General features: G+C 48.0%; 1 protein-coding gene across 3 annotated transcripts in view; it reads left to right on the top strand.

Annotated features, from left to right (window-relative positions):
• The window catches only part of LOC138282889 (1-phosphatidylinositol 4,5-bisphosphate phosphodiesterase gamma-1-like), a 576,794-nt gene that overhangs the window by 275,675 nt on the left and 286,152 nt on the right, over positions 1–14,967 (top strand). For all 3 annotated transcript variants that reach the window (XM_069220895.1, XM_069220894.1, XM_069220896.1), the window contains one exon: positions 9,029–9,109. In XM_069220895.1, the coding sequence (XP_069076996.1) occupies positions 9,029–9,109 (81 nt within the window). The remainder of the gene's footprint in view (positions 1–9,028; positions 9,110–14,967) is intronic.

The raw sequence follows: 14,967 nt of genomic DNA, 5'->3' as shown, positions 1-14,967 counted from the left end.
TACTGGAACCCCTTCTCTGGCCCCTGCCTTGGAGGTGCCCCCATCTCCGGCTTTCACCTGTGAGGAGCTGCCCGTCAACCATCTTTGCTGATGCTAAAGACCCCTAACCTGGGGTAGTCCCCCTGTTGTCCTCGCCCTCCTGATGTCGCCCCCCACAGGATAACCCCACAGGCCCAACTCCTTCTCCATTTCTCCCCCTAATCACCTTTCCCCCTCTGCGCTGAAAAACTTCAAACGCAATCTTTCCAGGCAACATCCGGAGCTTCTTCTTGCGGACACCTACTTCACTGCTCATAAAGGCCAGAAAAAGACTGATCTCATCTTCTTCACTAGACGCCCAGCTAAATGGAACACCCTTCTCACTACTCACCTCCACCCCTTTAAGACTACTAATATCCCTTACGGTTGCAAACTCTCTATCTCAAGCTCCCCGGCTTTCCAGGGAAATGTCATCATCTCCATCTTCAGAAATGGAACCCTCATGATTCAAGCTAATGACTCCAACCTCTGTGCCTTTGAATCCTTATTCCCCTCCCTTAAGTCTACACTCCCTCCCCCCCAATCCACCCCCAGCCCATTGACACCCCTCCCTACCCCCATTATTCCCCCTACCACCACCCTCTGCCCCCCCCCCGGCTCCCAGTGCCGACAACCCTATCCTGTCTGACCCATTCATCCCCATCTTCCCCTCTCACCTCAATCATGCCTCTCACTCCCTTAACCTCAATACCCCCAGTCACTACGCCCTCTCTGTCTCCTCCTCCCTTACTCCCTTGATCCTCCCCCATATCACCTCTCCTTTTCCCAAACCCCCCTTCGACTCCCCCCCCTCTCTCGCCCCCCATTCCCCCTCTCTCCCCCGGATCTCCTCTAGACCCAACTTGTTGACCTATAGTGACTTTCATACCAAGCCTGCCCCCCCTTTCTCCCCTAACCCTTACTCTGACCCCTCCCACCCCTCGACAGCCTCCTTTAACCTTCTGCCCCATGATCCTTTATCCCATCGTAATCAATCTCCCCAGCCCCTACCTAAGAAGAATTTTTCCTCCCACTCCTTCACCCCTAATTCCTCTCCCTCCACTAATATTAATTCACGGCTCTCCCACCTTGAATCCCGACTAAAACTCATCATTCAAGGCATTAACAAATTAGCGAGAAGCCTTGACTCACTGTTTCCCCCAGTGCCGACCCAGTCACTCACGCTTCTGTCGGCCAACAACTCTTCCCAGAACATCCACTGGCCCTCTATACCCCTTCCTCCTAACACCCCGAGATCTAGAAGAACCAGCCCTCCTTTATCCCACAAGGAAGCCACTATTCTCGCTCTCTCCTATAACCCCCCCTCCCCCCCCCTGACCCCCCCCCTCTAACATACCAGTCATCACCGGTTTCAGGAGACAACGTTTACAACCTCCCTCTCCCAGACCCCCTGCCCACCTTGTTAATATCCCCCCTCTCCCTTCCAATCCTGAGCCTAAGATCCATCCTCGCACCAACTGCATGCTCATAAACTGTAGATCAGCAGTCAAACACACTACGGATCTTGCTGACGCTATCCTTTGCCATAACATTGACATTGCCTTCATCACAGAGACATGGCTAACCGATCTCTCTCAACCAATCTTGGACACCCTTGTCCCTCCCGGCTACTCTATCTACAACAAAGAGAGAAAGAACTGACGGGGGGAGGTATTGCCATCATCCACAAAAAATACAGTAGAAATTGATTTCAAAGAAGCTCTCATTTTTAATTCCTGTGAACACTTCAACGCCTCCTTGAAGACCAGCGCCAACTCTAAGGTGACCTTCCACCTTCTCTACCACCCCCGGGTAATACCCAACCTTTTGCGGATCACCTAGCTGACCTAATAACTCACTGCTCCCTCTCTGACCCCAACTTTATCATCTTGGGCGATCTCAACCTTCGCTGGAATGATGAGAACAATGCACTCATTCAATCCCTACATGACCTCCTTCACAGCAACAACCTTTCTCAACACTGCAAGGGCCAAACCCACAGCAAAGGTGCTATACTAGATGCGATCATAGCACATAAAGATTCCCTCAAGGTCGTTGATATCCTTCCTGTCGACTGGTCAGATCATCATATCATCCTTTTCCATCTCAACTATATCCCCCAACTCACTCCCCATCCCCAAAAATCCTTTAGTTGGAAAAGAAATGTCAGCCAAATCCCCCTATCTACCTTTGAAGAAAAAATCACCTCTCTTCTCCCCCCCCCTTCGACCATCCTCTCCACAACGGACTTAACCACCCACTACAACTCAACTATAACTACCATATTGGATCAGCTTGCCCCTCTAAAACTGAAAAGACTGCGAAACATCCCATCCAGAGCTTGGTTCAACAATGACCTCAACTCAGAGAGAAGACAACTCAGAGCCATGGAAAGACTTTGGAGATCTGAACCCTCCTCTACCCACTTAGATCAGCTCAGAAGTGCACGGAGAAGTTACAAAAAACACATATATCATGAAAAAAGATCCTTCTTCCAGAATACCCTTGACAGAGCCATAAACCGCCCGAAAGAGCTCTTTAGCATCATTAGACAACAAACGACCAATCCTTCTCCCAACCCCTCACCCACTACTGAGGCCACCTGCGTTAACTTTGCCAATTTCTTCAACGATAAAATCACTGAGATTGAACATTCTTTAGCAAGAGACTCCCCCCCCCAACATTGTGCCCCCCCTCCCATCCACTGTCAATCTTACCCCCACTCTATACCTCTCCGACAACTCTTCCCTCCTAACCGAAATCACTCTCCCCACCCGGACGCATCGGCCGGCCTCTGCCATCTGGAGTTCTTTCCAACCCCTCCTGGTATCGGACATCTCCAAACTCATGTCCTCCTCCAAAACCTCCTCCCACCTAGCTGACCCCCTCCCTTCCTCCTTGGCAAAAAAACTCCACCAGTCCCTCTCCCCTACTTGGACAATGATCATCAATAGCTCCCTTCAGACTGGCGTGTTCCCGGACTGCCTAAAACTAGGCCAAATCACGCCAATTTTGAAGAAACCAGGAGCAGATCCGAGCAACCTCCACAACTACAGACCTGTCTCCAGCCTTCCCTTCATGGCCAAAATTCTCGAAAAATGTGCGCTCCAACAATTAACCCAACAAATTGATTCCAACAGCCTCCTAAACCCTCTTCAATCTGGTTTCCGGAAAGGCTGCAGCACTGAATCCGCCATCCTCAACATTGTAGATGACCTCCTCATCTCTCTTGACTCTGACAGACCCTACCTACTCATTCTCCTTGATCTTACAGCAGCCTTTGACACTGTCGACCACAAACTCCTTCTCGACTCCCTCCAAAAGAGAGTAGGCATTGAAGGCACTGTCCTCCGCTGGTTTTCCTCCTTCCTACAAAACCGTACACAACTAGTAAAACTTCTAAACTCGACCTCGCCCACCTCCCCCATTACCAGAGGGGTCCCCCAGGGTTCTGTCCTCTCTCCAACCCTCTTCAACATCTACATGGACCCTCTTACCACTATCCTCACTCGAGCTAATATCCTCTTCCACCTCTATGCTGATGACACGCAACTCTATATTGAACTATCTTCCTTAGATGACATCCACCGTCTGAACAATACCCTTAAAGAAGCCCTTTGCTGGCTCTCACATAACCACCTCAAACTCAATCATGACAAGACGGAAATACTCCTCCTCTCGAAATCTAACCAGCTTCCTCAACTGCAAGAATGGCTAAAATCTATTGACGCCCTCAAATGTACTCTCCCCATCTACCACGGTCAAATCCCTGGGAATCTCTCTGGACTCCAACCTGACCTTGCAGGACCATATTAAGTCAAACGCTAATAATGCCTTCCGCAGCCTTAAACTTCTTCACAAAATCAAATCCTTCATACCCCAAGATGACCTCAAACAGGCCACTCAAGCACTGGCACTCTCAAGACTAGACTATGGGATCTCTATCCTCACTGGTACAGCCAAATCCCGACTCGCCCCTATGAGGTCCACTCTTCATGCAGCAGCTAGACTAGTGACAGGAACTAAAAAATTTGACCACATCTCCCCAGCCCTGAAGAACCTGAACTGGCTCCCGATTGAAGCCCGCTGCCTGTTCCGCACTGCCTGCCTGACACACAAAGCCCTTCACACTGGGAAACCTGAATACCTCGCTAACAAGCTAGTGAAAGCTGGTCAAACCAGATCTTTGAGAAGCACAAACTCTCTCCTCCTTCTCCTTCCGAAACCCAACAAGCAAAAAACTCGATCATGCTCCTTCTCCAACAACGCTCCGAGAATATGGAACTCCTTACCCATCCACATCAGATCTAACACCTCCCACATGACCTTCAAGAAACTACTCAAAGAATTCCTCCTAAACCACCCCTCTCATTAATAAGGGTCTCTCCCTCTCCACCCCCCGTTCCTCGAATTGCCACCCTTCTATTCTTGAGAACCCATATGTACCCTCATTGTACAAAATGACTCTTGACTTGTGTGTCTCTTATGTTTATTCTTATGTTTATTTCCTGTTCGGCTGTAAAGCGCTCTGTTACCCTCTCGGTCTTGCTAGCGCTATAGAAAACTCTTATAAAAAAAAACAACAACAAAAAAAAAAAACAAAGGGGCTGAGTCTTTGAGGCTCACCACCAGATGTTACAGCTCCTGCCTGGGGGAGGTGATAGCATCTCCACCCAGTGCAGGCTTTGTTACTAGCCACAGAGTGACAAAGGCACTCTCCCCATGTGGCCAGCAACATGTCTCGAGTGTGGCAGGCTGCTAGAACCAGTCAGCCTACACGGGTAGTTGGTTAAGGTTTCAGGGGGCACCTGTAAGGTGCCCTCTGGGGTGTATTTTACAATAAAATGTACACTGGCATCAGTGTGCATTTATTGTGCTGAGAAGTTTGATACCAAACTTCCCAGTTTTCAGTGTAGCCATTATGGTGCTGTGGAGTCCGTGTTTGACAGACTTCCCAGACCATATACTCTTATGGCTACCCTGCACTTACAATGTCTAAGGTTTTGCTTAGACACTGTAGGGGCACAGTGCTCATGCACTGGTGCCCTCACCTATGGTATAGTGCACCCTGCCTTAGGGCTGTAAGGCCTGCTAGAGGGGTGACTTATCTATACTGCATAGGCAGTGTGAGGTTGGCATGGCACCCTGAGGGGAGTGCCATGTCGACTTACTTGTTTTGTCCTCAGCAGCACACACAAGCTGGCAAGCAGTGTGTCAGTGCTGAGTGAGGGGTCCCCAGGGTGGCATAAGATATGCTGCAGCCCTTAGAGACCTTCCCAGGCATCAGGGCCCTTGGTACCAGGGGTACCAGTTACAAGGGACTTACCTGGATGCCAGGGTGTGCCAATTGTGAAAACAAAAGTACAGGTTAGGGAAAGAACACTGGTGCTGGGGCCTGGTTAGCAGGCCTCAGCACACTTTCAATTCAAAACATAGCATCAGCAAAGGCAAAAAGTCAGGGGGTAACCATGCCAAGGAGGCATTTCCTTACACCTACTCAGTCCAATCCACCTCACCCATATCCAATTCACCACACTCTACCCCAATCCACCCCACTTCAGAGCTCCACAGTCCACCCCACTCAGTCCAATCCACCCCACACCAATCTATTTCAGTACAGTCCACCCCAATCGAATTCACCCCACTTAAATCTAATCTGCCCCACTCCAATTTACCTACTCCAATCCACTGCACCCCGTTCCTTTCCAGTCCACCCCAGTCTAATCCACCCCACTCCAATCCTCTACATTCCAGTCTAATAGAACCCACCCTACTAGAATACACCCACTTAAATCTGTTCCACCCCATTTCAATCCAATCCACCCCTCTCCAGTCTATTGCAACCCAGTCCACCTCACTCCAGTCCAATCAACCCATCCCACCACAATCCAATCCACCGTATTCCACCTCACCTCACTCCAGTTCAATCCACCCAATCCAATCAAGTCCACCTTAATCCACTCACCTCCAGTCCACCCCACTGCAAACCACCTCAACCCCAATCCAGTCCACCCACTCAAATCCACCACAACCCACTCCAATCCACTCCGCCCCACTCTAGTCCAAACCAAGCCACTCCAGTCCATTCCACCTCACTCCAATCTAATCCAATCCATCCCAGTCAAATCCAGTTCACTCCACTTTAATCCATTCTAACCTTTCCACTCCAATCTACTACTCCAGTCCATAAATTCCAACCCATGTCCAGTCCAATTCAGTCCACCACATTCCAGTCCAATTCACCACTCTCCAACCCACCTCCCACAATCCACCCACCCCAGTCCACCCCACCCCAATCCACCTCACCCCACTCAATTCCATTCACCTTACTCAGTTCCATCCACCTCACTCCAATCTACCCCAATTAAATCCCCCATCACCCCACCCCAGTCTACCCACTCCAATCCAGTCCACCCTACTCCAATCCACCCCACTCCAATCAGTCCACCTCACCTAATCCATCCTAGTCAATCTCATTCATCCCATTCCAGTCCACTCCACCTCAATCCATTTCACCCCACTCCAATCCACCCCACCTGAGTGCAGTCCACCCCACTCCAATCTACTCCAACCCAGTTCAGTCCATCACACCCCAATCCATTCCATCTAGTCCAACCACCTCATTTCAATCCACCCCACTCCAATCAAATCCGCCCATCCATTCCACCCGCTCAAATTCACCCCATTCCATTCCACCCCACTCCAATCGACCCCGCTCCAATCCACAGCACTCCAAACCCCCACTCCAATCCGCCCACTTCAATCTTCCCCTCTCTAATCCAGTCCACCATACGCCAATCCAATCAACCCCACTCCAATCCGATCCACTTATCTCCAGTCCAATCCACCCCACTCTGATCCAATCCACGACCATCTAATCCAGTTCACCCCTCTCCAATCTTATCCACCCCACCTCAGTGCAATCCACCCCACTCGACTCCATCCACTATGTTAACGACTCTAACCCACTCCACCCTAATTGTTCCCAGTTCATCCCACTCTGCGTCACTCCACTCTATGACACTGCACTCTACCACACTCTCTGCCACTGAACCACTGAACGCTACTCTCCTTCGACACTGTACTCTCCCATTCAACTTTACATCACTCTACTTCAACAAATCCACTCTACAACACTCTTCTTCTCCTTCTCACTCTTGCACTCCACACCACTAACTTTTAACCATGCTGAACAGCAGCCACACTGGTGCACAACATGGCAAAAACACATTGCCAAAGGCAATAGCTCTTACATAGTTGAGACCTATTGGATTTGCCAATGCTTGTTTTACCAGTAGCCTTGTACACTTTCATTGTCTGGAAGGCTACTAGAACTAATCGTCTACAGGCCTCAAAATCATGATTATTATCATATAGGTCCTTAAGAATGGTTGTTACATGATATTATTCGCACATGGTGTGAGTAACTATTTTAAATGCAAATGATCTATTGTATAAAATAAATTAGCCTTTCATTGTATTGTTTTTTTAAAGCTGTAACAATAAGGAGTTTGCATTTGTATTATGGCTACTTTATAAATAGAAGTAGGTAGAGCAGTTCGTGTTCCCAGATGCGCCGAGTGATGCTGTTTACCAGTGTTACCAGACCCCCGGGGGCTCTTCCCAGCCTCCGTCTTCGGCAGACACCCTGAGGTGCGGAGCGCATCACTGAAAGGTGCTTCCACGTCCCGGGTGTTTGTAGACAGCAGATGCCGCGCAGGCTGATGAGCGTGAGAAACAGACGCGTGTTTAGGCTTCGTGTGCCGAGGTAAAGCCTGTGTGTAGGGAAGAGTCAGGTTCTAAAGGAAACTCCCTACTTAGGCCCTGATTGCGGGCCCTTTACCAACCCCGCATAAACACCTGTTTGCAGGGCCCGGAATTGCGAGCTGGGTGTTGTTTAACGCGCAGGGTAATCGCTGGGAGTGTTGAACATCTCACCCTTTTGTTAAATTTCAGCAGCTCAAACCTGCCGGAATTTAACAGGTGCAAAGTATACAGTATTTACCGTACCATACGAATTTTAATGCGCTAGGCACAAAAATCCACGCTTCCCAAAACCTCGCGATGGGAGTTATTTATCTCATCCAATAATCGTTATTCATCGGGTGCGATAAGCACCACCTTCCTCCGACGCGCCCTGACATAAAGCCTTGGTGTTAAGCCCGGGTGATCCTGCAGGCTGTACTCCACAGCCATACTTTACCACCGGTGTTACCGCCTCACCCTGTGCCCCGTTGCCTGTAAGTGATCTGAAGTGCCCACAAAGTGGCACGAGCACTGTACAAGAGGTCCCAAAAAAAAAAACAACCTCAAAGTCACTGAAGTGCCATCCCTTTACTTTGGGAGCCCAAGTATCACCTTAATTTTAACATTACTGAGTTGCAGCGCTTTATTTGTCAAATATGTGCTGGTGCCCAAACCTTCTCCTGTAAGCCCCCAGCTAGCACTGTTACATGGCAGCGCTCCAGATACCAGGGCTATCAACCTCATGGCGCGTTAATCCTCCACAGACACTCCCTGCCCCTTTATCTCCCTCTCGCAGGTTCCTGCTTTCTCCCTTTGCAACGTTTTTTCTGTCTTTCTCGCCCTCTTTCTTTCTTCGTGACACATTTTCCCTTTCTTGCTCTCGGTAAATGATGAAGAAAAATAAGTGCCGGTCCTTCAAAAATGAGTGCTGGTGGGCCCCACCGGCTCCAATTACGCGCCGCTGAGTTCATTAAGACATAGGTGACGTATTGATGTGGCTCATCTAGGCACCCCCACTGGGATCCCTCCCTCAGTATTCCATAATTCTACTAAAATGAGCGAGGGTGGCAGAAGAACCCAATTTAGCAGGATCTGCTCAATGCAGGAAAGTCAGTCTGTGGGTGTCCTTGTTCATGAGTTCAGCCATGTTTGAGTCAGTCTTTGGGTGTCCTTGTCCATGAGTTTGGCCATGTTTGAGTCAGGCACTGGGTGTCCTTGTTCCTGAGTTCGGCCATGTTTGATACATTCTATTATCTTTCAACAGGAAATTGAAGCCCGATCCGAGATGACGTTTGCACACTTTGTACAATTTTACAAGAACCTGATGTTTGATGCTCAGAAATCGGTAAGTTGCCCTTTCTTTAGTCAGGCTGTAGAGATCATCATGAGTTCATCGCAACATGATATGCCTTACATCGCTTGCTTGTTGAAACAGACCATGCATGGTACTTATGTGTTTTTGACCCGATGCCCAGCGCAGGGTTCATTACTTAAAGCGTGGATATGTTACAATTATTAAATCAACATTGGAAAAAAGTGTAAATGCAGCACCCCGGCATCGTAGCATGCCATGTTGAGTCATGGGATTTCCTAAAGAATGTATTTTCTGATACTGTATATCAGCAGCTTTCGAACCCTCTCCCACCAACCCTCAACAGACTCCACCACATAGGGATTCAGAGCAATGCCGCAAATGGATCCTCACCTTCCTCACAGGCAGCAGCCAAAGAGTCCGCCTGTCTCCCTATACCTCCGAACCCAAGAACATCATGTGAGATGTTCCCCAGCGATCCTCTCTCAGCCCCACCCTCTTCAACACCTACATGACACCATTGGCAGACATAGTACACAGCTACAAACTCAACATCATCTCATACGCCAGTGACATGCAACTCATCCGGTCACTTTCTGAAGACCACGCCACCCCAAAACCAATTTCAGCAACGCTATGACCAACGTGGCAGAGTGGATGAAATCCAACTGCCTACAACTGAATACAGGCAAGACAGAAGTAATTATCTTTGTAAACTACGCAACAGCTGACTCACCGTCAAACATCAGATAAACAAAGTTGCTGCCACCTGCTTCCTCATCCTCCACATGCTTAGAAAGATTTTCAGATGGATCCCCATCGAAACCAGAAGAACGGTAATCCAGGCCCTCATTTCCAGCAGGCTGGATTACAGCAACGCCCTCTACATGGGAGTCGCCATCCAACTCCTCAACCACCTTTAAACTATACAGAACTCAGCAGCAAGACCCACCCTTGATCTCCTCAAACGCACCAGAATCACCCCACACCTCAGAAGCCTACACTGGCTGCCCCTGCAGAAGAGATGCAGATTCAAGGTCATGGCACTTGCTTTCAAGGGCCTACACAACATCGGACCCAAACACATCAACCACCTCCTAAACTTCCACTAACCCACCAGAGAACTCTGGTCAGCCTCTCTCGCCGTAGTACACATCCCACAAGTCCACCTCAGCCGCAGCGTCGGCTGCTCCTTATACGTTACTGCAAAGACCTGGAACGACCTCCCACTCTACCTGCGAACCACTCAGCCCCTTCCCGATTTCAGGAAGAAGCTCAAGACATGGCTTTTCGACAACGAGAGGCCAACAGCACCCCTCCAGTGCATGGATACCCCTCGGGGTGATAAGCTGCGCTCTACAAATACCAATTGATTGACTGATTGATTGTTTTAGGGAAATCCAAATGTATAAAGATAGGTCTTATGTAGCAGTCAGGGAGGCAGCTGCAGGAGCATCTCACCAAGACCTTCAAGGCTTCCAACCACGCTTAAGGTGAAAGCATTCTGGTGACTCAGACTCACAATAATGTGGCCTACCATCTATGATTCTCCCGTGAAGCTTGGAGAGAGGGAAACAAGCTGTAAAACAGTATTTAGAGAGGAGCTGACGACAAGATTTAGGGGACAAGTATTCTGTCCAGGGTGTGTTGATGGATCTTCAGCAATATTATGTCATGGAACTGTACCTTGTTAGTTATTTCTTCCTCTGTGTGTTGAAAAGTGAGGTACGCGCCTTGGGATCATGTTGGGATGGAGGCGCCCCCTACCGAGTGTTATCAGATTACACCATCAGTCACTAATCAGCTGCATGACCACACAGAGGATGGAGGTAGAGGGCTAAGCTCACTTATAAGCTCACAGAATGCACTGGTGGTTGGTTCTTTTTCTTAAGTATGTTGGGGCTCTTTATTGCTTACATTTGGTGATCCTCCCCCTAGTTAATATTTGTTTTCATGCTATGATCATCATGGAAGGCATCTTTCTCAGTGAAAAAATATGAAATATTCACTTCAAGAATAGTGCAAGGCAACATGCAGCTGGAACTTTGTTGGAACCTCTTAAATGTCAGCAATTTCCGAGGACCTCATACGGCCATAGAACTGTTGGTGATGCTGGGATCTTCTATTACGTTTGGCATCCATGTTACCAAATAGAGGCCCCTTGAGGCTAAAAAGGTACATGTCATACAAAGGAGCACTGCCATGCAGAAGGGGAAAACCTTCCTCTCTATTCCAAGGGTAAACCAAAGAGTGCCTGTGCTGCCGTCGGTGGTATGGGAAGGATAATAAACATTAGCAAACTAGAAAGCCTCCGTGACAGAGAAGCTGCTGGGAGAGACAGAGAGTGAGCCAAGAGCCTCACAGAGCCATCTCCCTTCCTACTGACCACCAGATCCTTCAAGGGGAGGCGCTTCAAGCATGCCCGCGCCCCTCATACGAGAGCCTGTGCACCTCCGCCATAGATCAGATTGAGTTCAATTTAATCCACAATTTGGGCAACAAACTAACCGCAAATTAGACGCATTTCCACCAGTTATGCAGGAGTAAAATGCAAACTCGACCGTTTTTTATCTCTACCTGGGTGCACGTCCCCTTTCCATCCCAAAAGCTGTTAGTAAACAAGTTCAATAAATATTAAACAAAATGGAAAGCAGGGAATAGCTCAAAACATGATTTTGAAGAACTGACTGTTACCTGCAGGTTGATGTACTGTTTTTGGAGAGAGGATTATGTCCGCATTAGCCCAAATTTCAGGAGCAAACACTGCACCACTGATTGTGAGAAAATCATGTATGTCGTAAGCTTTTGCAGGGCACTGATCAAAAATGTCATGCAGGGCCCCTCACAGCTGTTTGTAAGTCACAAAATAATATCCTCCCGAGAAAGAGAAAATACAGCATCGGCATCATCTGGCGCCATCTAGTGGTGCAGCAGCCTTGGCTGCTTTATTTTTAATAAACAGGGGACGCTTTACCTTGAAATCTTTGAATTCGTTTTGCAGCATGGGCGAGAGCCCTTAGAAAGCGTGGGACCTGATTCCCTCTGGCAGCTCTGAATATAAGTAGTGCTGACTGTGGGCAAGGTGTTGGATGAAAAAAGGAAACCGGTTCGTCCCTAATTGCGGCACAGCTGCCAAATGGGCCCGTATCATATGCTGGTCCTGTTTTTTTTTTTCTTCTTTTTTTTTAAATAAATCAGCACCTTAAATGTTAGGATTTTAGGGGTATACTCAATTATTAAAATCAAAACCACGAGTCCCAGAATACAATATTCTGCTTGCTGAAAAGCTCGGCGTGCTCACTGTCTCCTAATTGACACTGACCCACTAATGAGTTTATTTATAAAACACCTTGTAAATGTGTTCGATGATTTGCCTCTCGGAGACTAATGCCTGTCGCTTCCTTTTACCCAAACATTGACGAAAAACCATGGCTATCCTCTTTAGGTTTTTTTTTTTTTTTTTTAAAACTGTATTTATTGCTTTTATAATAACAGCACAGAAATTGCACTGTTCATATGATACACAGTAGCATCTCAGCATTCCAGGCCAAATTGCCAGTCATAGTGTCCGCAACATGTCCCCAGCAAGAACTATGGTGACGCCCGAGGCGATACCCATACAGAAGACAGAAGATCAGACCAATCGTTGTGCCTGCAAAAACAAGTGCAGCCAGACAAGCATCAACTGAACTACGGTATGATATCTTACCAAGCACCACATGACCTGCAACATGGACGTCGCGTCAGGGACAACCCAGGATGCCATACTGTCGCTGAGGTAGTGTGAATTTTCGAGTCAGAAGGGTGTGTACAAACCTCCCCACCTATAAAACACACCAGGGAGAAACCACCCAGCCCCACAACAACTCCAAGCATCACATACAGTGGCTACAGGCGGGTTGACGGGCATCTACCCTCCAGTGGCAGCCCATCAGCGGAGAAGAAAAAGGGGGGGGGGGGGGGGCTAGGGCACACCCACCACTAAACAGCTACGAACACTCATACAATCCACGCAAAGGTACGTCAGTCATCTTTAGGTAATTCTTAAGCTGGTTTAACCCATTACCTATGGAAAAGACATATGTAGATCTGCACGTTGTTTTCACATTGACCTGTGGGATACATAATACCATAATCACAAACCTCACGTCTCATGTTTCTATCCTAAATGATTTCTTTTGCATTCTTCTGTCTGGCATTTCTGGTCTGACCTATGCAACCAACACCATTCCAAGATGGCCGACAGTCAGTGGGATAAAAGGTATCAACATTAGTATGAACATACACATCAATGCAGAGCAGTGTGAGAAAGGCTTTGGCAAAGCAATACTTAAATTTCAACCTGTGCGGTAAATCCAACTACTAAGAGCCTGGTAGTCCATCTCTTGTTGAATACCACCCAAGAGTATTCCTGTGGTGTCACTCATTGGTCAAAACCAAAAAATGCATCTGGACAACGCACACTCACCTTTTAGTTGTTAAAGAAAATCAACATCTTTCAGAATTGCCTCTTTTGTCATTTTCTAAAACATGAATACCTTATGACTTGAATGAGGTGTACACCGAAACCCTTTCCCAGCTGTGTTTTTGGGTGGGGGGGGGGGGGGTTGGTAGGGGGGTTAGGAGAGGGAAGGGGGCAGTTGTCCCTTCAACTTGTACTGTCTCTTTTGCCTCCAGAATTCTGGTTACAGAATGTGCCAGCAGTCTCAGAGTTGGTTAAAAAGCTCAGAACTGAAGGAAGAAGGGTCTCTTTACAGAAATCCATGTGACAAAAAAATTCAATTGGGTTAATGGAGGTGATGTGAGATTTTAAGCTGCATGTATATTTTTAAGTGCGCTAAGCTTTGTGCACCTACCACGGACCTGGTCCAGAGCTGGACTCGTCCTCCCCAGGAAGGCTTCTGTCCTCGGCGAAGCTAGTCAGGAGCCCTGTGCAGAGAGGGCCGTCTGTCCCTGCACGCCCATGAGGGGAGAAGCGCCTGCCACTGGGTTGCGCATTTGCAGCGCTTAATTTTCTTTGAGGCGGAGGGGTGGTTGGGTGTTGGTTGGGTGTTGGGACTGATGTGGAAAGTGAAGAGCAGGTTCCACATGATGAGATAAATGAGGAGGTGAATGAATTAAAAAAACAAGCATTTGCAATGCAGGTAAGTATGTTTATTAATGCATAGTTAATTAAAGCCATTACATATTGCATATACATAAACAAAACAACTAAAATGTTACCAATCTTACACAATATAACCACTGTAACGTATTGGTAAAAATGTGCCTAGTTAATAGAAACCGTCTTAAAATTGTCCTCTTTAGTAAGAAAAGCTCATCTAAACTTAAACACAGTGACCCAATGTGTTGATGGCCTGAACCTAAACTTTGCCTGTGCATGTTCTAAGGGCTAGCAACTTTTTATAACTTGCGAGGGGCATTCTGGGTCACTATACTTGAGTTTAGTTGAATTGTGCCGCTGCCCCCACCCCCTGTCAGTTCCCTGCCATCAGTTCACATCATCTCAACACGGCGCTCGAGGTCTCCGCTTGTTTTGATCTGCTAAGCATCCCTCCCCACCCGGCGGGGACTACAGTAAGTTGCCACATTCAGCCCACCTGCCTCTCTGCCAGCAGGGCGGCATCTACCTGCGCCTCGTCTGCCGCGGGCCCTCTTTCTTGATCCCGCAACTCCAGCAGCATCCCAGCTAGAGGCCAGGGGAATTTTACGCAGACCCAAGCGGTCTGTGCTTTCATACTATTAATACTGAAAAGCGCCTGCTAATACAAGATAATAAGGTGACCGAGGCTAGTCGGTCACTAGGTGCCAAGGGAAGCAAAAATCAGTCATAAATATTCAGTGCAAAGTCAAAAGGCAAGAGGCTCTCTATCTAGGCGTAAAAACCCCAA

The sequence above is a fragment of the Pleurodeles waltl genome, chromosome 2_2 (assembly GCF_031143425.1).
Source record: "Pleurodeles waltl isolate 20211129_DDA chromosome 2_2, aPleWal1.hap1.20221129, whole genome shotgun sequence".
In the NCBI taxonomy this organism is placed as follows: Eukaryota; Metazoa; Chordata; class Amphibia; order Caudata; family Salamandridae; genus Pleurodeles; species Pleurodeles waltl.
Note: the sequence above shows the minus strand (reverse complement) of the source record. Positions and strands in the feature narration are given on the sequence as shown.